This window comes from Eptesicus fuscus, chromosome 18 (assembly GCF_027574615.1).
Source record: "Eptesicus fuscus isolate TK198812 chromosome 18, DD_ASM_mEF_20220401, whole genome shotgun sequence".
Classification (NCBI taxonomy): Eukaryota; Metazoa; Chordata; class Mammalia; order Chiroptera; family Vespertilionidae; genus Eptesicus; species Eptesicus fuscus.
Window position 1 is genome coordinate 4833595 of NC_072490.1, and position 21525 is coordinate 4855119.

Below are 21525 nucleotides of genomic sequence, written 5' to 3' on the forward strand. Positions count from 1 at the left end.
CCAGATATGAGTGTGCATTCGCCTCGGTTTTACATTAACCTTCAGTATAGAACTTACCGGCAGAGGATATGTTGGAGATGTTGATTGTAAATGGTCTATTGTAAATACAGGCATTCAAATAAAAATACTGTCTTTACACTGCATTTATACCTCGTTTATACTTTACAAATATATAGTTCGTGTATAATGGTCCGGGATCAGAGGCCACTGAAGGTAAGGCTGATATGTAAATTCTGATTCTCGTCCGGACAGAAAAGAATACAAATGTGTGTAGAGTTCATGAAGTCAAACTTTTATTTGGAAAGTTGAGTCTCGTGTATAATGAAAATAGTTTTAAACCGTACGTATTCACAGGCATAGTACAAACACCACCTACAACACAAACACATTTCAATAAAGTTCTGCTATGAATATCAATCTAAGTAAAAAAAAAAAAAAAAAGCAGTCCGGTAAGCCAGTTGCACATACCTTTCATCTCTACTGATGACATGATCACATAGTGTGAGACACAGCGAGGTCAGCTTCGCCTCTGTGTGCCCGCTGCCCCGCGGGAGCCTCGGTGTCCAGGCTACCACAGCGTGCACACCAGCCCCTTAGGACCCACCCACCTTGTGCCAGGAACCCTATCTTCGTGGCATGTAAACAGAGCTAGGGTTTCGATGGGCAGCCGTGTTTTCAATGCTTAGAAAAGCCAAACAACATTTCTCATGATCGGTCTCTCTCTTTAGCTCATCTCCTCCATGAGTATAAAATAGGAAAAAAATATTATTTGAGGCTTCCCGCACAATTCCATTGTGCTTTTACATTTCTTACAAACATGGGGACATCCAAAATAGCAGACGCCTTTACACAAATAGAACAAACCCGCCGAATTCACACTGGCTCATGAACATACGTGCAAAGCTCATGAAGTCACTTCTGCGTAGCAAAGACCCTGCTTCATTCGCGTCTGACTCGTCATTTTTGATGGCGTGTGCGCATCACGCTGCTCGCGGAACAGCGGATCTACTTTGTTTCCTGTAGGTTTGTTTTCCTATAAAAATATATTTATGTGCTCACAGGAAAGCGTCGCGTGGGTGTGCGTGGGGTGACTTTTCGATACATCATCGGAGTATGGGTTTGCTTATCAAGTTCAAAGGCATCTTAGCTATTATTATTTTCAAATTTTTCTCCATAAAGAAGAACACCCTGTGACGAAGAGAAGGTAACTGAGATCATTGTTAGCACTTGAGAGTTGAGACCATTTGAAGCAAAGGGGTCCAGCAACGTGCCTATGTCGGGGTTTCTGGACAAAGTCGGTGCTGGGACCGGGAGGGAACTGGGGTCTCCCCAAGCCTGGGTCATTCCACCAAGAGTCCTCGCGAGAATACACAACCTGTTACATCAGAGAAGCACTGACAGTGGGAGCGAGAAAGTCAGTCTCGGATCTAGTCCTTCTGTGCGGAGGTTCCCGGGAGAAGAGGCCAAATGCACGGAGAAGCGGTCACGGGAGATCGAGAAAGGCCGTCGAAGGCAGTCGTATGTTCCACGTCCCTCGGTTTGGGCCACTTGGAAGGGACCTCCTTGTCCCCCAGCTAAGGGAGCGCTAAGATTTCGGACAAGGAAACATCTGGCCAGTGTTGACTTCTAACTGGAGGTTATTAAATTCATCATAGACGAGCTCCCGATGCTTTTTGGAGGTTGCTTCCTATTTATATGATTCTCTTAAGACCTGATGACAAAGAACAGGAGCTAAAGTCGCAGAAGAATGCAACTCCCGAGTCACGACCATGGCCTCGTCAGGAGCCGGGGACCAGACTTCCCCTCGGAGCAGTCAGCACGTGAGGATCCCGCCTCCAGAAAAGCGGATCCTTAGAAACCAGATGCGGACAGAGTTCGGGGTGCACCCACAGGTGTGCGGGTCCCCACCCCCACACAGGGCGAGGACCAAGGCTCCCCGCTGGAAACACGTGCTTGGGGTGGGGAGGACACTCCGATCCTGACCCGTAAGTCACTGTTTTAACTCAGACATTCTTTCCTGCCCATGCATTTTGGACGACACACGAGGTTTAAAACGACAGCTAGATATAGATAGATGCAACAAATACCGAAGTCAAGGGTTTAACTAGCAGGGACGCCCACAGCCACAGCTCCAAAAGGAAGGCGGAACCTGGGAACCAGCTTGGGGCAAACACAATTACGGGTTCTGTGGCGAGGCTGAGCGCTATTTCCACACATTGCGAGCTGAGCGCTGCAGGTTGCTGACGCGCATGCACGCGCCTTCATCTCTTTCTACACGTTTTCGTGGACAATTTTAGACAGAAGGGCAGCCCACGTGCCAGGAAACAAATCCCCTCCCTTGGCACTGACATCGCCAGGGGAACACGGAACACGCCCCCAAACACGGCCAGCCCGTGCTGGAGGGACGTGTGAACGGCTCCTCCTCGGGGCTGGGGTCGGGGCACACGCCCCCCCAACAAAATTTAGGTTGAAAAAATATGAAGACGTTCCCTCCATGTCTACGGGACATTTTACTGTGAGACCCTTGGCGGAGGCCATGGAGAGAGAGTCCAGGCGCTGTGTGCAGAGCCGGTGTGGGAGCCGCCCGGCCTGGGCGTGGCCCCGGGATGGTGGGGACGGCGTCTTCCATGTCCTCTCCGCGCACACGGCGCTCTGGTCCTCCCTCGCCCCTCCAGCCCCACCTCCTCCGGTGTGAACATCAGCGTGGATACGCGTACAGTTAGGGGAACGGCAGGAGGTGGGGCAGTCACGGTGGGAGCGGGGGTGTCACGGAGCCACGGCGACCACCCTGGGCAGTGCGAGCAATCACCATCTTTCCTAAGCGGCCTGGGACGCGGCCTCTCCTGCAGCTGAATTCAGTCCAAGAAAAAACACCCCCGGGACGTGTGCCGGGGTCACAGCCGACAGGAAAGAACCATTCCCGCTGCGCTGAGCAAGTCCGGCTGCTGTTTGAACAGGCTGCCTCCGGGCAAAGAGCGCTCAGTGCGCACTCGCGGGCCGGGCACCTAAGACTTCTTCTAAACTTAAATAATAAACTCTGTCTGCACACAGACAACCAACGGCTTTAGTAAGACATTCATTTTCCTCTTTACGCTTAAATAACGGTGTGCTCCCCCGTCTACCTCCTAACCTGCAGGGGAGCAGTCACCCAGACTCCCCAGCGAGGAGCACCCTCGTGCAAACAGACCCCGCGGGGCCGCCACGTCTGTGCAAACGCGGCCGGTGGGGACGGAACACGCTGACGGACACTTTGGATTCCTGGAGGTGGACCTGCACACGGCTGCTCCGTGTTCTGCACGTTCAGCACCTGGAAAGAACACGAACAAACGGCAAGAGGCCCGCGGCGCGCGGCGCATTGTGACTGTTCACGGCAGTGCTGTCTGCTCCGCGTGGGCGCAGGGCGTGGGGGTCTGGCTGGAGCCTCTGGCAGTGCTGGGTCCCGGGTGCACGCTCTGGGCCCGCGAGCCAACAGACAGGAGGTCGGTGGGAACCACGGACGCCCACACGAGGCAGCCACGCTTGCAGGGGGATCATGGCCCCCATACTTGGAGGTGACGTGGGCAGGGGGAACGTGGCTCCCACATGTGCCTCCTACACGTGGCAGTCACGCTTGCAGGGGGACTGTGGTTTCCACACGTGGTGGCCACATGGGCAAGGGGAACATGGCTCCCACAGGCAGTGGTCATGCTCACAGGGGAAACGTGGCTCCCACAGGCAGTGGTCATGCTCACAGGTGAAACGTGGCTCCCACGTGTGGTGCCCACGCGTGGCACTCACGCGCGCAGAGGGAAGGTGGCCGTGGAGCTGCCGTTACTCTCCACCGAGCCCTTCTCCTTGGAGCCCGCGTAGGCACCGATGAAGGACCCGTCTTCACTGAACAGGCCGTGGTCACCGTCCCCGTAGGGGACCAGGCTGTCGGCGCTCTCCGTGGCCGGCAGGTCCCGCGTGAGGGACCGGAGGCTTCCCTTCAGAGGCTTCTCGTCGCTGTCGCTGGGGGAGGAGAGAGAGCAGGTCAGCAGCCTCGCACCGGAGCTGCCCCCGCGGAGCGAGAGGGGAGCAGAAGTCCGTGCTCAGGGTATCGTCACCAGGGGAGACGGATACACTTTCACAGACACACGTTTCAAAAGTCACAACCCCTCTGTGCCATTCTGAGCAACTGAGAAACTATTTTCCTTTTTAAAAAAGTATTCTTTTTTATTGATTTCAGAGAGGAAGCGAGAGGGAGAGAGAGAAACATCAGTGATGAGAGAGCATCATTGATCGGCTGCCTCCTGCACGCCCCACACTGGGGATCAAGCCCACACCCCGGGCATGTGCCCTGTCTGACCGGGAATCGAACCGTGTCCTCCTGGTTCATAGGTCGACGCTCAGCCACTGAGCCACGCCGGCCGGGCCTATTTTCCATTTTTCACAGCAGCTCTGCTCCCCTTACAGCGGGGAGCTTCCTGGGAGGCCTGGTGCCTCCTGCTGACATAGGACAGCGGCTGCCTCCTTGGCTGTTCGAACTTTGGAACTCGGGATCCCCAAGTCCTCACCTTCTGTCTGACCTTTGATCTGATATGTTCCCCCAAATCCTCCCAAAAATCACTCTTTTGTTTAGGTTACTCAGTGAACTCCTGTTTCGTGTAACTAAAGAAGTTAATTTAATAGTGTATAAACTCAGGCTTGTTAATTTTTTTTTAAATGCCTGGCATTTTTAGAACATTAGCATCCTATACTTATGGTTTGGGTTTTATTCTTAAAAAAAAAAAGCAACTGTGGCCCTGGCCTTGGTTGAGCATCATCCCGTGCACCAAAAAACGGCCAGTTCAATTCCTGGTCAGGACACACGCCTGGGTTGTGGGTTCCATCCCTGGTCAGGGTGGAAGGAAGCCAACCAATGTTTCTCTCTCTCTCTCTCTTTTTCTTTCTCCCTCTCTCTCTCTCCTTCTCTCTCTCCCTCTCTCTAAGAATGTCCTTGGAGAAGGATTAAAAGATAGTAATACTAATAAAAACATTTTTAAGAGCAGCTCTGAGTTAGTGAAATGTCTGTAACACAATACAGTCGTCTGAATCCCTGATCAGGATTTACTTAAGCACTAACAAGATCACACTGTAGAAGGTAGTCTGCCAACCTGAACAGCTTTGTGGACTTGGAAAAGGAAGGTTGAGAAATGTAGGTAGAACGTGGGAGCACTTGGGAACACGTGGCCACGGGGCTACGGGCCAGGGGTCCTGCCCTCACACTGGCGGCCGGGCCGGGGCACTGCCCTTCCCCACCTCATGGGACGCATTGTCGCCGAGGAAGCAGGAGTGATGTGCCAGCGCTCAGGGCCCAGGCTTGGCTCCTGGTCTATGGGGGCCTCAGGGCCTGCCCACCCACCCCCAGCCAGGCACCTCCGTCACCCCCACCCCAGAGCAGTGAGAGCTGGACACACAACTCGGCGGAAGCACCGTCGGCTGCCCTGACGGATCCGGCCACTGGCTTGGGGCTGGGGTTCTGCAGTTACGATGACAGAAACCCTCAGGGCGGCACCTGCTCTGCTCCAAGCGCACAGGTGCGTGGCCAGGCATCCACGCCCGGGACACCATCTCCTGGAGAAGGTGGGGACAGGGGGTCTCCCGAGGAGCACGTGGTTCGGGGGAGGGATGAGAACGCGCAGTGAGGTGTGCGGGTGACCACTGGGCCTGCACCTGCGGCCCGAGGAACCCAGGGCGGACGCCATGCTCACCTGTAGTCACCAAAGGTCTCATCTTTCCCCGACTGGACGTCCGGGTCCGGGTGCAAGTCCTCCTTGTCCTTCACTGGAGAGAGAGAAGCGAACAGTGTGCATGTGTTTAAAGGCACGTCAGCCGCGAGGCGGGGCAGCGATCCCTAACCTCCGCGGAGCTCACACCTCCGGTGAGCCTGGGTCAGGGGTGTCTGTGGTGGACTCTCGCACCGCCCGTTCCCTCGTGAAGGAAAAGGAGGTTTTCTGGGTCCTCCCTCTATGTGATCGAGTCCCGGCACCTCGCCGGTTCCCAGATATTCACTCTGCATTCTGTGGCTCCGAAGCTCGGCCGTGGCCGCTGAGGACCCAGTGACCACGCCCACCTGGTGCTCTCCGAACCTTCTGGAAGATGCCACAGGCTCACCTCAGACCCCTGTCATTAAGTTGAAGAGTGCGGAAGTCAATTATTGACCTGGGTGCGTGGCTCAGGGGTTGAGCGTCACCTATGAACCTATGAACCGGGAGGTCACGGTTCGATTCTTGGTCGGGGCACATGCCCGGGTTGAGGGCTCCATCCCAGTGTGGGGCTTGCAGGAGGCAGCTGATCCATGGTTCTCTCTCATCAATGATGTTTCTCCTTCTCTCTCCCTCTCCCTTCCTCTCTGAAATCAATAAAAATATGTATTTTTTTAAAAAGTCAGTTAGTTGCCTTGCTCTCTCACTAGAACCGTCAGAATATTCGGGTCCGTATGACGTCTCACAGGAGGTGTGTTCTGAGCAGTGGGACATGAGACATGGAACGTGGGACATAGGCCCTGGAGGGTCTTGCCTCACTCACTAGGGAAACGCTAGGAGAGCGCCTTCCTTGCGGCACCGCCCCCACGTCAGCGACCCTGCGCCTCCCTGCTGCCCACGGGATGAAGCACTGACTCCTTTCTCTGAGGAGCATCCTCTGACGAAGCCCTGTTAGAATCTGGAGGGGCCCCACTTTGTGATGACTATTCGTGAGCAATACAGAAAGCGAGTGCGAACGGCAAGTGGGAACCTGGGCCCTCCCCAAGCTCCAGCACCCCTCCCACCGTGGACAGGCAGTGAAGGCCGCCTGCGAGTGGACCTTGAGACCGTGGGAGCCTGGCCAGCAACTCGGTCCCCGACCCGCCAAAGAGAAACAGCCCCTAACGTGAGGCTGGATCGTAACAGCTGGTGTTTTGCTATTGTTGTTTTTTAAATATATATTTTATTGACTTCAGAGAGGAAGGGAGAGGGGGAGAGAGATAGAAACGTCAATGATGAGAATCATGGATCAGCTGCCTCCTGCACGCCCCCCACTGGGGATGGAGCCGTAACCCGGGTATGGGCCCTGACCGGGAATTGAACCGTGACCTTCCTGGTTCATAGGTTGATGCTCCACTAATGAGCCACACCAGCCAGGTCAGCTCATGTTTTGATCTCACACAGCTTGCACATGGGCCCGCCCCCAACCCCGCATGCCCTGTGTTTCTCTGCTTCCTGTCCTCTGTAAAACTGTGCTGGGAAAGTCTGGGTGGTGGTGAGATCGTAGCACCTGGTGTGGGCCTGTCGCAGGCCGGATGGGACTTAGTGGGACAACTTCACTGGTGGCAGCAGGTTTGGCGGTAAAGGCCCCTAGTCAGCCCCACTGTGTGCACCTAAGTCCCAATAAACCCACGTCTTTCTCAGCCAGTTCCCCCAGTGATTCCTTCGGATCCTGAGGTTCCTGGGACCGCAGCACGTGGCATCACAGAACGCAGGGTCTCTATAAAGCTGCCGGTGAGTTACCCAGGACGGTCATCAGTCCTGAAAATCTAATTCACGGCAATCCCTCTTCACAGACAGAAAACGAGATGTATAACTGCATAAACGTTACAGAAACTTAGACGTTATGTTCATTTGTTTGTTCAATATAAGGGTCCCCAATAAGCATGTGCTGGACGAATCACACGCCAATGAACTGTGCCTAATGTGAACATCATCAAACTAACAGCCTTGGGTGTAACCCCTTCCTACATAAAGGCATCGTGGATACAGGAACAAAACACACTGCGCACATCTGAGTACGATAATATAAATTTGGAAATTGAATGAAATCAATGCAAAAACAACCATTATATTAAGACTAGAGGCCCGGTGCATGAAATTCATGCACTGGAGGGGGGCGGTGTCCCTCAGCCCAGCCTGAGCCGTCTCGCAGTCCGGGAGTTCTCGGGGGATGTCCGCCTGCTCGCTGCTCCTTAGCACTGCTGTGGAGGTGGGACAGGCTCCTGCCCCCACCGCTGTGCTCAGCAGCCGTGAGCTTGGCTTCTGGCTGAGCGGTGCTGCCCTTATGGGAGTGCACTGACCACCAGTGGGCAGCTCCTGCATTGAGCATCTGCCCCCTGGTGGTCAGTGCGCATCATAGTGACTGGTCGTTTTGGTCGTTCCACCATAATGGTCGTTTAGACTTTTATTATATAGATGGTTTTATTGACATTTTATGTGCCCCTGATGCAGGGGCAGCGTAGCTGACATCGGTCAGAGTGGTAAGAAGTGCATCCCCAGCAACGGCTGACTCTGCTTAGTTGACTAGTGGGGCCAGTGCTATTAGAATGCATTAGTGCATTGGTCGGCAAACTCATTAGTCAACAGAGTGGCAAACCGTGGATGTAGTTTGCCGACCACTGCATTAGTGCAGAGAAACCCCTGGGTCTCAGATGTGACCAGAGGGAGCCTTCCTTCCTGATATATTAAAACATGGGTCTGTGTGTGACTCAGGAATGTCTTCTCACCATCTTTGATATCTTACAAATAAAAACGAGAAGCTTCATAGGTTGAGCATCAAGCTATGAACCAGGAGGTCATGGTTTGATTCATGGTCAGAGCACATGCCCAAGTTGTGGGCTCAATCCCCAGTAGGGGGCGTGCAGGAGGCAGCCGGTCAATGATTCTCTCTCATCATTGATGTTTCTATCTCTCCCTCTCCCTTCCTCCCTGAAATCAATAAAAAAAAAAATTTTTTTTTTTAAAGAGAGAAACTGGGAAGTATTGTAAGTCTCCTCAGGGCCCACGTTAAGTACTAGAAACTGGAAAGTGTGTAACCCCCTGGAGACAACGTCCCCCGCCCACTTTGGTCAGTTCATACAGGAATGGTTTCTCCTCACAGTACACGGTATCTCTAATGTGCTCACGTAAATTTAACCTATGTGTGTAATTAGAAGATAACAGACATCTCGAAGAGTGCCCCCTTGAGAATAATATTTAATCAATTGGAAGGTCTATTAAAAACAAACTTATCTGTTCATTGGTTGCTTTTTAATTTTATTTCACAGGAGTGAAATCGCATGGTTCTTGTCCTTTTCCGTCTGACCTATCTGCTTGGCATGACACCCCCAAGACTCACCCATGTTGCCACAAATGGCAGCATCCTGTCTTTTTCACGGCTGTGTAGTATTCCACTGTGTATAGGTACCACGTCTACGCCAGCCACTCATCCCTCAAAGGATGCTCAGGCTGTTTCTGGGAGTGCATTGCTGCCCCAATAAACATAAAAGAAAGAGGAACCCTCTACCTGAGTACTTGCCACCTCGGTTCCTCTTCACGAAGCAGACGGTCAGCAGCACGAGTGTGAGGACGGCGATGGCGCCCATCAGCCCGATGAACCAGCCCTGCGTGGCGATGTCGTCATACAAGCCAGCGTACTCTGCACACGGAAGTCACACACTGAGGGCCGGAGAGCCAGCAGCACCGGGCCCCTCTGGGGGGAGTGACACCTCATTGATAAACACACAACACAGCATCCGTTCTGTGTCTCCCTCTGGGGACCCGGGAGGGGAGGGGACCTGGAGGACACTTCCTGGGGAGAACGCGGACCAGGGCGCACTCTGGACTGGGCACGGCCCCGCTGGCCGGGTGAGTGAGGACAGAAGGCAGGGGACAGGCAGGCAGTCGAGGCGGGCACGCAGCAGCGGGAGCGCAAGCAGAAGCCACCTCGGTCACTGCAGGTTGCCATGGTGATTCTGGGGTCCGAGTTTCTTTTTAGTTTTTGTTATTCACGTGTGTTAATAAGCAGGAGCTAGTTTAGGCAACTATTCCAGAAAGAGCAGTCAGGGCGAGGGCTCCGTGGAAAGCTTTTCATCTGGATGGTTTTTAATGCTATGCTGACGCCCTGGCCGGTTGGCTCGGTTGATAGAGCGTCAGCCTGTGGACTGAAGGGTCCCCAGTTTGATTCCAGTCAAGGGCATGTACCTCGGTTGCAGGCTCCTCCCCAGCCCGGGACCTCGTCAGGGTGCGTGCAGGAGGCAACCAATCGATGTGTTTCTCTCACATTGATGTTTCTCTCGGTCTTTCCCTCTCTTCCTCTCTCTCTAAAAATCAATGAAAAACTATCCTTGGGTGAGGATTTAAAAATACCTAAATAAATAAATAAATAAATAAGCCGCTATGCAAAACAAATAGAAACTGCTTCCTGATAGCCAGCACACTGCACGCTTTTACCTTTAATGCACGGAGGGGGGGGGCAATTAGCAATCTACAGGACGCAGAGGTACTGCCCAAGGGCAATCCCGATCCTCACCTCTCCCTCTCGCCTCAATCACATCTTCAAAAATGCTATTGTTCCCAGCCCAGTTCTTGGGCAGGAGGCGGACTGCGTGTTCGGCTCCGGGCTCGGGCGCCTCGGGGGGCTGAACCTTTTCAGTGGCATTCACTCCTTCCGAGAGCTTCCCGAGACCTCTGCCTGAGGAACGCACACGGGGAGAGCACAGGAACCGGGAGCATTGCGAAGCGGGCGGAAAGGTGGGAAACGGAGAGATGGTTATTCGAGACGAACAAGAGAGCCGCAGGTAGCATCGCTTCCCCTGAGATAGTTCTTGAATTACCAGGAGGATCAATACAATAAACATGCCCCGTTTTCTTTTTTAGTATCCTAGAATTCGGTAAATGCCTTGAGCTGGATGCATGGCCTATTGGGATGATGTACAAGCTGACAAGTAAATGCTGTACATACTAGTAAGTCTACCCGGTCAGGCGAATGGTTCAAAACCAAACATGGACCTCAAAAAAAATTGCACGTTGTCGTTTTTCGGAATGTGAACTGTTACGCGCCTAGCAGGCGACGGAATGTGGCCACGGGGGCTTGTCCCTGGAAGCACAGGCCACCTTCACGCTAAGCTGCTGCTTTTTGCCTTGCTCATCTCCATAGAGATCGATGGAGCAGCATCCGGATACGGCCGCACAGTAAGTGCGGGAAATTTGTAGGGACGTAAGCAACATAAAGTGCAGGTTTCCAGGTACACTTAACCAAAATGCACTGAGACCTGGACGTGCTCTGAGAAACGGACACTTTTCAAAGAAAAACATGAGTGTGCCAACATAGTCATTGTAAACACTCATCGCTGCAGAGAAACATATGAGTCAAGTGTGATTAAAAGGCACACCTAATTTCTGGTCTTGCAACAAAATATCCAAAGTACCTATTTCTGCTAAGAATCGACTCAACAGACTAAATGGGAACCGGAAAATGTTAACGTATTCGGAAGTAAGATATATTCCCTATGGTGACGGGTCGTGAAACTCTGTTTGCAATGGGATACGCTGTGACATGGTGAGCTTTAGTGATAAGGTTCCCAATGAGGAGGGAGCAGAGTTTCTGAGGAAAGGGCCTCGCTCGCTCGCTACCCACAGCACCTGGGCAGGAGGGGGGCGGTGACATTGGCGGAGCAGAGAGGTAAGCCTGAGCACCATCGAAACAGAAGGCAGTTAGTTCTGACTTTGAGGAACAGAAGTATTAATAGACCATTAAGTAGCATGAGCTTTTGAAAAACAGAGAAGCAAGTGTTTTGTGCAGACCATTAAAGGCACACAGAAGCCCATTTCTGACGAACCCCGTCTTCTCCCTCTGAGACTATGGACCGTGGACATCGGCGTGACAACCAGACAATAACCAGGAAAAAGGCTGACCCGTCCTCTGAATGCGTGTGCTGCTGAGGCAGAGCGAGAAGAAAGACACGCAGAAATACACCCCAATTTGACAAAAGGCATCATTTTGGGAGGGTTTTGTGATGTCAAGATCTAGCTCCTCAGTGGAAATGTGTGTGTGTGTGTGTGTGTGTGTGTGTGTGTGTGTGTGTGTGTTTTCCCAAGGATCGTGCTGAAATCCAGCGGGAGGGGTTCCCGGCCATCTCCCTTTCCTGCTTCCCGTCCCCAAATATCCCTCCAGGTCCGATCGCGTGGACCTCACACAGGCCTTCCGTTCTCACTCCGCTTTCTCATCTCTCTCCTGAGGCCCTGCTGGTGGCAGGGTGAGCTTAGCAAGAACACGGCTCACGTCATGGTTGGAGAAATAATTTGGGGAGAGAAATGGTTCTGAGTTGGAAAACGAAAAGTGCAATTAAATTAGACAAATTGTGCGAATGAAACCAGATCGACTGGCCATTTCCAGGTCAGACATGCAGCACCAGCCACTGGACAGAAACATAAAATCGGTGCACGAGTCAGCATGTAGGGGTCCGACAGGGAAGTGAAACGTGTTAGATCGGTGTTGCACATCGTCCGGAAACATTTCCACAAGGAAACTATCCTCCCACTAACCTGATGAATGACTCTATGTCCTCGCGTCCCCCATTTTCATTAAGTCAAACAGCAGCCCCTGACCTTATACACACGGAGCTGCCCCTGGATGACTGTCATGCAGAAACCCATACACTGAACCAACGTGAACTTGACGAACTAGAGAAATACATTCTGGGTCTACGTGGGTGGAGAACAGGAGGGCGACCGTCCGAGGTCACAGGATCCCTAATTTGCACGACCAGCAGACTAGCACGGCACTCCTTCCTGGGCGTAGTTAAATATCACGGATGCAGATGTGTCCTCTCAGCTCCTGTACTTACTGCCCTCTCCCAAGGTGGCCGTTTCCTCCGTGACGGGTTTCCCGCAGCCCCGGGACGTGCAAGCCCGCACGTAGAATTTGTACTTGGTGGTGGCGTTGAGGTTCGACAGACGCCAGCTGGGCTTGGCCGGGGCGGTGATGTGGACGTCGTTTAGCTCTCCGATCTCCTCGGTGTCGTTTACTAGGAGACAAAGAACCATGCCTGAGCCCGGCCGGCGTGGCTCCGTGGCTGAGCGTCCACCTATGAACCAGGAGGTCACGGTTCGATTTCTGGTCAGGGCACATGTCCGGGTTGCATTGATTCTTAGCCCTGGTTGGGGCACATGTGGGAGGCAACCAATGGATGTGTCTCTCTCACATCAATGTTTCTCTCTCTGTCTCTCCCCCTCCTTCCCTTCCACTCTCTCTAAAAATCAATGGAAAAATGTCCTTGGGTGAGGATTAACAAAAATCCCCAGCGTGGGGCATGCAGGAGGCAGCCGATCAATGATTCTCTCTCATCATTGATGTTTCTATCTCTCTCTCTCTCCTCCTTTCCTCTCTGAAATTAATTTTTTTTTTAAAAGAACCATGCCTCACGTGGCAGTTGTAATAATAAAAGTGCCGCCGCCCTTAGTACTGCTTCTCTGTGTGCCTGGGGTCCGCCCCGCACTGACTGTTCAGAGCTACCCCTCACTGCATTCTCCGAGGCTGAGCAAGGGCGAACCGAGGTCCTGCTGGGTGGAGAGCTAGCCGTTGGCTCGAAGTATCTTATACATAAACATCATACACATGTTCCCTGCCACCCTGAGGCATGCTGTTTTCCTAACCCGGGGTTTGGCAAACCTTCTGGCAAAGGACCAGACTGGAAATATGCTAGCCCTCGGGATCCCCACAAACTCTCTCTTAATGTGGACACTGCCAGGAGAAACCGCTTTGGACAAATACGAACGAACGCACGTGGCTGTGTCCCAATAAGGTTTCCTTTCTAAAACCCGGCGGTGGGCAGGCTGTGCCTCTGAGCCAGTCCCACAGGCCCCGCACCAGCACGAGGCTCGCTGCCTGCGGGGCGGTCACGAGGCCCCCGCAGACGGGCCAAAGGCTCCACACAACATGGAGACGTCGACTGGTGGGTGAATCCAACTCAACTTTCCACCTACTGATCTGGTACTGCAGCAGGTAGCCGGTGAGGTGTCCGTTCAGCTTCCCGGGCGGCCCCCAGGCCAACGTGGCCGTGTCCTTGTCCACTTTGATGACCTTGAGGAAGGCTGGCTGTTCGGGCACTGAAAACAAGAACGGATCCTTGGAAAGTTAAGAACGACCACCCGGAGCCCCAGGCGTTGTCATTTTTCAATGAAATCAGGAAGCGAACTCGTGGGTCACAGATTCGCTGCCATCAGTTCAGCCGCTGGACCACCCCGCGCGGGCAAACTCCCCACGGCCGCTCCCTCACCTCCTTCCGGTGTCTGGAAGACGTAGGGCTCGCTCTCGGGACCAGCGCCCTTGGCGTTGAAGGCCAGGACGGTCAGGTGGAACTCGCTGAAGGCGTCCAGCGCGGGCAGCATGCCGGAGCTCCTCTGGCCCGGGAACCGCAGGACGCTCACCTCCTTGGGGAGTGCTCTCCCGTCCGCCAGGCTTTTGGTCTTCCACCAGTTTATCTGCAATGGAAATGGGAGCCCATCACCCTGCCTGCGGGCCGCGGGCTCTGGGGCTCCCTCCGGAAGCAGCTGTGGTCATCAGCACGAGAAGGAAGCGGGTAGGAACCTGGTATCCCTTCAGACGCCCGTGCACTCTGTCCTTCGGCACCGAGGACCAGGTCACCTTCGCCAGCGTGCTGTTCACCACGTCCACGCCGTGGATCACCGGGGCCGCGTCGGGGTCTGCGGGCACGAGAGGGAGGTCAGGTCTTGATAGCCCTGAACGTGGCTACTGGGACACATTCAAAGCTGGATTTTCACCCGGACAGTGTGGCTCAGAGGCTGAGCGTCGATCTATGAACCAGGAGGTCATGGTTCAATGCCAAGTAAGGGCACATGCCTGGGTTGCGGGCTTGATCCCCAGTAGGGGACGTGCAGAAGGTGGCTGATCAATGGTTCTCTCTCATCACTGATGTTTCTATCTTTCTCTCTCTCTCTCTCTCCCCCTCTCCCTTCCTCTCTGAAATCAATAAAAATGTATTTTTTAAAAAGCTGATTTTTCACAGGGTGTAACCTCACAAAAGCTCTGCTGTGGAGCCGGTTCCCAGGGACATGGAACAGGAGGCAGGACAGGGGGCGGGGCATGGAACAGGAGGCAGGACAGGGGGCGGGGCAGGAGGCAGGGGGAGGGGCAGGAGGCGGGGCACGGGGCAGGGGTGGGGCACAAGGTCTCTGAGGTGTGAGGGCAAAGGCAACTGGAAACCAAGGACAGTTCTGCTGTGTAACCCACTGCGGGGATGATGGCAGGTCTTTGCTTTTCAATATAGAAATAGCTTTCTTGGGGCCGAAACCAGTTTGGCTCAGTGGATAGAGCATCGGCCTGCGGACTGAAAGGTCCCAGGTTCGATTCCGATCAAGGGCATGTACATTGGTTGCGGGCACATCCCCAGTAGGGGGTGTGCAGGAGGCAGCTGGTCGATGTTTCTCTCTCATCGATGCGAACCATGCTCTCTATCCCTCTCCCTTCCTCTCTGTAAAAAATCAATAAAAAATATATTAAAAAAAAAAAGGAAAAAGAAATAGCTTTCTTGGGGATTAAAGAGAATGAAAACCTTCCTCACACATCCTCCCACTCTATACCCATCAATCGCGTGTCCCGCCCTCCACCCTAAGGAAGGAACCACAGTCCAGTTCCCGAGCCCCTCCCGCAGCCAGAACCCTCCCCGCAGGCAGAGGCCACTGGAACGTCCTGGACAGTGACGCAGCCTCCTTGAGAGAAAGGGGCCGCGTGTGAGGAGTCACTCACAGTCTTCCCCGGAGTAGAGCACCACGGACTGGGGCTGGGGGCCGGCGCCCAGGTGGTTGAGGGCTTGGACCTGGACCTCGTAGGGGGCGTAGACGGCCGGCGTCATCACCCGCAGGCTGTGCTCCCGGACCGTCTCCTCTTCCCACTCCCCCGGGGCCCCCAGGGGCTTCCAGGCCACTCTGTACTCCAGCCCCGGCCCGTTCTGCTCCATGGACTTCAGAGGCTAAAGCAGAGGCAGGACACGTCAGTGACACGGACACACAGTCAGGATGGTGACAGTGTGTGTGGTGTGAGGAAGGCTGGACAGCCAGGTCACCTCCGGGGAGAGCTCACCCCCTCTTCAGATAGCACTGCTGTCACTCAGAGAAGTATGCAAGTCAGTCCCTCACCTCCTCTCATCTTAAGAGTCCCACAGTTCAGATGCTTGGATTCTATCCTTGGGGTTAAGTCTAACTTTTCACAAGAAAGAATCAACTAAGAAATTCTACCCAGCCCACCAATGTGGCTCAGTGCATCGACCTATGAACCAGGAGGTCATGGTCCCATTCCAGGTCAGGGCACATGCCCAGGTTTCTGGCTCGATCTCCAGTAGGGGGCATGTAGGAGGCAGCCAATCAATGATTCTCTCATCAATGTTTCTATTTCTCATTCTCTCTTCTTCCCTGAAAAATCAATAAAAAAATATATATATATGTAAAGAAATTCCACCCAGTTTTGAGTCTTGGTCTAGCCTGAATATCCTTCTTTAAATTATTTACTGCCATAAAACTCTTTTTCACAGCATTGAAATCCCAATGTTCTTTAACACATACAAATAAAATATATTCGTAAAATATGATAATATAATCTAAATATCTTATCTTCCTTTTCTTAGAAAATACTGACCTACCCTTGTACTTGGCAAACAGAGCTAAGAGAGAGAAAAAGAACACGGAGAAACACGTTAAAGAATACACACCTCCCACTTGATAACCATTTCCTTGGGCTGAGAGGCTTGAACCCTTATGTTTTGTGGATTCTTGTCTGGAGCTGAAAAATGACAAGCATTAAAATTATTTTTCCCATTGTATGGCCCATAGACAAATCATCATATTGTCCCCCCTGTAAATAAATATATTAAATAACCTTGATATATCTATTGATTCCTATCAAGTTCAGTCTCTAAAAAGATTTAAGATAGCATTATTGAGATATAATTGACATATAACATTGTGTAAGTTTAAGGTGGGCAATATAATGATTTGATGATACAAGTCTATATTCAAATATGGACACACACTTTATGCTTATCTATATATATAAAAGCGTAAGCGACCAAACAACCGAACAACCAGTCACTATGACACACACTGACCACCAGGGGACAGACGCTCAACGCATAGAACTGGACTCCCTCCTGTCTGGATCAGGCCTGCAGGGATAGGGCCGAAACCAGCTCTCTGACATCCCCCAAGGGGTCCTGGATTGCAAGAGGGCACAGGCCAGGCCGAGGGACCCCACCAGTGTGCAAATTCGTGCACCAGGCCTCTAGTATGTATATATTGCAAGATGATTACCACAATAATTTTAGTTAACTCATCCATTACCTCCCATGAGGTGGCTTTAAAACATATGTTTTATTTAAAGGAGTGCAGTCCTGTTCCTGGAGTCATAATTACTCCACGGAGAGCAGCAGATGGTTTACTTCCATGTATCTTAATTTTAAAACTGCTCTTCAAACTTGGCTTAGTGGATAGAGCACCAGCCTGCAGATGGAAGGGCCCCAGGTTCGATTCTGGTGAAGGGCACATACCTCGGCTGCAGGCCCGATTCTTAGCCCTGGTTGGGGCACATGCGGGAGGCAATCAATGGATGTGTCTCTCTCATCAATGTTTCTCTCTCTGTCTCTCCCCCTCCTTCCCTTCCACTCTCTCTAAAAATCAATGGAAAAATATCCTTGGGTGAGGATTAACAAAAAACAAACAAACAAACAAGAAAGTGGAGTCCCTGACTTTCTCTCTATACATTGAGATTCAGCTTGAACTTACTCGGCACGTGATTTTACCATGATATTCCGCTATCAGAAGTCACTCAGAGGAATGCTCGCTCACATCCCTCCCCGCCGGTTTCTGCTCTGTGGCCAACATTTACATCCTTCCGAAGGAGACAGTGTGATCTGAGTAGCTGGTGTGCTGTTAGTTTACAGAACTTTTCGAGCTCTGTCTTGGGGAAAATCTAAAGTCTAAAAGCCTAGACCACTCTAGCAACTCTTGGTCGAGGCAGCCACATGGGCCAGACTGAAGTGCTGGATGGAAGCCCACGCGCAGACCCACCTGCGGGAGGCGTTTCGTGGTGCTCGCTCGGCCTGCTGGGGCGGCTCCTGCCCACCTCGTTGGCGGCGATGACCCTGAACCGGTATCTCACGTAGGGCGCCAGAGGCAGCAGCACCGTGGTCTCCTCCCCGGGGACGGCCGCCAGCGCCTCCCACCGGCCCGGCTCCTCCCTGCTGCCCTCAAACTCCACGACATACTCTGGGGAAACGGCAAAGGAGCGTGTGTGAGTTAGAGGGACACTCACACACAGCGGCCAGAGCAGCGAGGGTTTCAAAGGAGAATCCGCCCGCCGTGGTCAGACGTGGCTTTGAGATGCGTTTTGTCGGGAGGGGAAGGAGCGGGGGTCCCAGGCCGTCCCTACCGCTGATGTTGCTGTTGTGGTTGTCCCCGGCGGCCCACGTCAGCCGCACACTCCTGTTCTGTCGTTCCGACAAGTGGAGGTTTTCGGGGGGATCCGGAACATCTGGATGGAAACAAAAGGTAAAGGTGAGGAGAGAGCAGGTGGCCTGGCTTGCCGACCCCTCACCAGGCACCTGGCCAGCCTCCCTTCTCGCTGGGCCGCGTCCCCTCCGGGTCCCTGTCACAGGCTGAGATCTGTGCTGACCCCCCAGCATCCCCAACAGCATCACCTGCCCCCCACTGCGCCTGGCAAGGGTACGCGTGGAGGAGAAGGAATGAAGCACCAATGAACGTCTTTAAGGGAAGATGAGGAGAAAGTATTTGAAACTGGGCTACTACTTAACTGAAAATATCCAAACTAACAACCTAAGTGCAGGGGCCCAAGCAATCACTGGCTGCATGTCATCGTAACGGAGGAGGCCCCATAGCGAGCCGCTCACCGAGCACGGTCACGCGAGTCCCGTCGGCAGCGCTGTCGAGAGCTGTGTGAGCTGAGCAGGTGTAGACGCCTTGGTCCTCCAGGGTGAGGTTGGAGATGGTCAGGTGGGCTCCGTCAATCAGTATCCTGCCGGGAACAGCGAGCACAGGATGAGGAAGAAAAGACCAGGAATGACAATCACAATCCTTTCAAAAATACGTATTCCTGCCCGGCCGGCGTGGCTCAGTGGTTGAGCGTCGACCCATGAACCAGGAGCTCACGGTTTGAGTCCCTGTCAGGGCACATGCCCGGGTTTCGGGCTCGATCCCCAGTAGGAGGCGTGCAGGAGGCAGCTGATCAATGAGTCTCTCTCAGCATTGATGTTTCTAACTCTCTGTCCCTCTCCCTTCCTTTCTCTCTAAAATCAATAAAAACGTATCTAAAAAAAAACATGTATTCCCCACTGAACACCATTCGTGGAAGAGTAAAGAAAACCAAAACATCACGCAATGCAAATGTGGTTGGGAACCGGATGTGAAAAGCATCGCTCAATCACGCTCAGATCCACCCAGCACAAAGGGAGCAGTTTTACTGTATTATGTTTTGTGTTTAGTGACCAAGCCCAGCCACGCGCAGGACGGCTCCGTGTGGACCTTTCATTTCCTTTTGCCCGCCCTCCACCCCTGAGCAGGCTGCCACCTGGAGTCTGACAGCAGCTAAACTGTGGGATTCATCCGACCAGCAGGGGGCAGACCAGCCCTTCTTTTCCTACATCCTCTGCCCATAGCTTCTATCATTCCTTCCACTTGGGCAACTTTGTAATCAGATCACTATACAGAAAATTGTTAAGATGAATTACAACTTTTACCATATCTATGTACTGTTAACATAAGTATTCAAGTGTTTTCTTAAAAAATAAAGTTTCATTACATCTGAAATATGTTCTCAGCAGTTTGCTCTTTAGTTGATATAAATGTGGGGAGAGAAACTGCTATAATTGAGGGGTTTTTATGTCCTTTGTTTTTCTTTAATATGTTTTTCTTACTGATTTTTTTAGAGAGTCAGAGGAAGGGAGATGGAGAGAGAAACATCAATGAGAGAGAAACAATGATGAGAGAAACATCCATCAACTGCCTCCTACACGCCCCCTACTGGGGATCAAGCCCACAACCCTGGGCATGTGTCCTGACCAGGAATCGAACAGTGAACTCCTGGTTCACAGGTCGACACTCAACCACTGCGCCACGCCAGATGGACTCGTCTGCATTTTTTCTGTCCCTCTGTACACAGGACGGAGGCACACACGTGTACTTCCCAAGCCTCTCCGGCAGGATTGGAATAAACGCTCAAAAATGGTTCAACCCTGTCTCTGCTGAACTGGCTCAAGCAGTGACAGGTAGCCTGGACCCACTGGTTGTGCGGTTACAGATCCAGTGTTGACCTTTCACCCCTGCGCCGGCCGCCCCCCTCGCCCACCTGCCGTCCTCGGTGCCGTTGGTCTCGAAGGCGGCACCCCCTTTGCTCCAGGTCAACCTCAGACTCGGCTTCAGCTGCGGGTCACACTCGCTCTCGCAGTGCAGCTCCAGTGTGTGCGATCGGGGGACGCGGGGGTCCCTGGGAGAGACCTGGAGCTTCGTGGCATCTGTGGCACCGAAGGAAGGAGCACAGAGGTTAGGACTGCAGGACACACCCGTTCCCCGGGCCTGCAACTCCATCAGCCACAGCGTGGGCGGGATGGTGGGTCCTCCGGCAGAGCCTGTCGCCGATATCCCAGCAGCACCGCGCAGTGCCGATTCCTGCCATCCGGGCCTGGGCAACTGGCGCGGTTCACGTGGGAGGGTGATCAATAGCTTAGCGATTTCCCTGCGTCCTGGGCTCAGCGAGCAAGGAGTGTGAGCAAACAAAGGCCTCGATGTTCTTGTTGGTTTTTTAAAAATTCAATTTAAGAAAACTCAATTTCTTGCCCTGCGGTGTTGCTTAAATCCCATTTCATGCGGGAAAATGGAGACCTACGGGACCCGCATAAGAATTCACGGCAAGCGGAAACAGAGCAGACTCACTGCGGATGTCCAGACTGGCCGTGACTGCGGTTTTCCCCTGCGCGTTCTCCACCCAGCAGGAGTAGGCGCCCGCGTCCTCCGCCGTGGCCTCGCGGACCTGCAGGGTCCCGTTGGCGTGGACATGGTACCGTGGGCCTTCCAGAGGCCTGGCTGCGTCTGCCTTCTGCCTGTGGACAGAAGGCAGGGGTCAGCGTGGGCTGTGTGAACCGGGCACTAGCAGAGGTTGTGCGAGCTTTCCCTTCCGCGGGAGCCTCGCTGGCCTCACGCAGTGTTCCCTGGGGCTCACATCCCCCCCACGGGTAACTGACTGTCGTATCTGCCCCATCGACGGTGCCCAGGGGAGCTCGGGTCCGGGCCCCACACTTCCGCTGTATTTGTTTAAATATGTTTTTATTGATTTTTAGAAAGAGAGTGAGAGAGAGGGAGAGAGAGAGACCAACATCAATGATGAGAGAGAATCATTGATCAGCTGCCTCCTGCACACCCCACACTGAGGATCCAGCCCGTAACCTAGGCATGTGCCCTGACCAGCAATCAAACTGAGATGTCGCGGTTCATAGGTCAATGCTCAACCACTGAAACACACCTGCAGGGGCCCTGGATTTCTCCACTGGTCAGACCGCCCTGTAGCTGTCCTTGGTGCTGAATAAATGTTCTCTGGCTTCTAGATGGTGAACCCCTTAGTGAACCATTGCTGCAGGGCCCTGGATGGGAGCCTGGGAATCAAGGGACCATGACCCTCCACAACCCCTGCTGTGCTGGGGGACACTGGTCAGGGGAGACGTCACAGGCCCGGGGGTCCTTCCTGTCCTGTGGGCCTGGGTTCTGTCTACCCTGCAAA

General features: G+C 53.2%; 1 protein-coding gene across 1 annotated transcript in view; it reads right to left on the minus strand.

Moving 5' to 3' along the window:
- Window positions 1–271: 271 nt before the first annotated feature.
- The window catches only part of CHL1 (cell adhesion molecule L1 like), a 101602-nt gene continuing 80348 nt past the window's right edge, over window positions 272–21525 (minus strand). The window contains exons 13-27 of the mRNA XM_054729483.1: window positions 20685–20851; window positions 20101–20266; window positions 18647–18771; window positions 18169–18270; window positions 17808–18005; window positions 16454–16524; window positions 15496–15718; window positions 14317–14432; window positions 14006–14210; window positions 13713–13835; window positions 12575–12754; window positions 10258–10419; window positions 9253–9384; window positions 5712–5784; window positions 272–3990 (exon numbers count right to left, since the gene is read on the minus strand). Of these exons, the coding sequence (XP_054585458.1) occupies window positions 3774–3990; window positions 5712–5784; window positions 9253–9384; window positions 10258–10419; window positions 12575–12754; window positions 13713–13835; window positions 14006–14210; window positions 14317–14432; window positions 15496–15718; window positions 16454–16524; window positions 17808–18005; window positions 18169–18270; window positions 18647–18771; window positions 20101–20266; window positions 20685–20851 (2260 nt within the window). The 3' untranslated portion in view covers window positions 272–3773. The remainder of the gene's footprint in view (window positions 3991–5711; window positions 5785–9252; window positions 9385–10257; window positions 10420–12574; window positions 12755–13712; window positions 13836–14005; window positions 14211–14316; window positions 14433–15495; window positions 15719–16453; window positions 16525–17807; window positions 18006–18168; window positions 18271–18646; window positions 18772–20100; window positions 20267–20684; window positions 20852–21525) is intronic.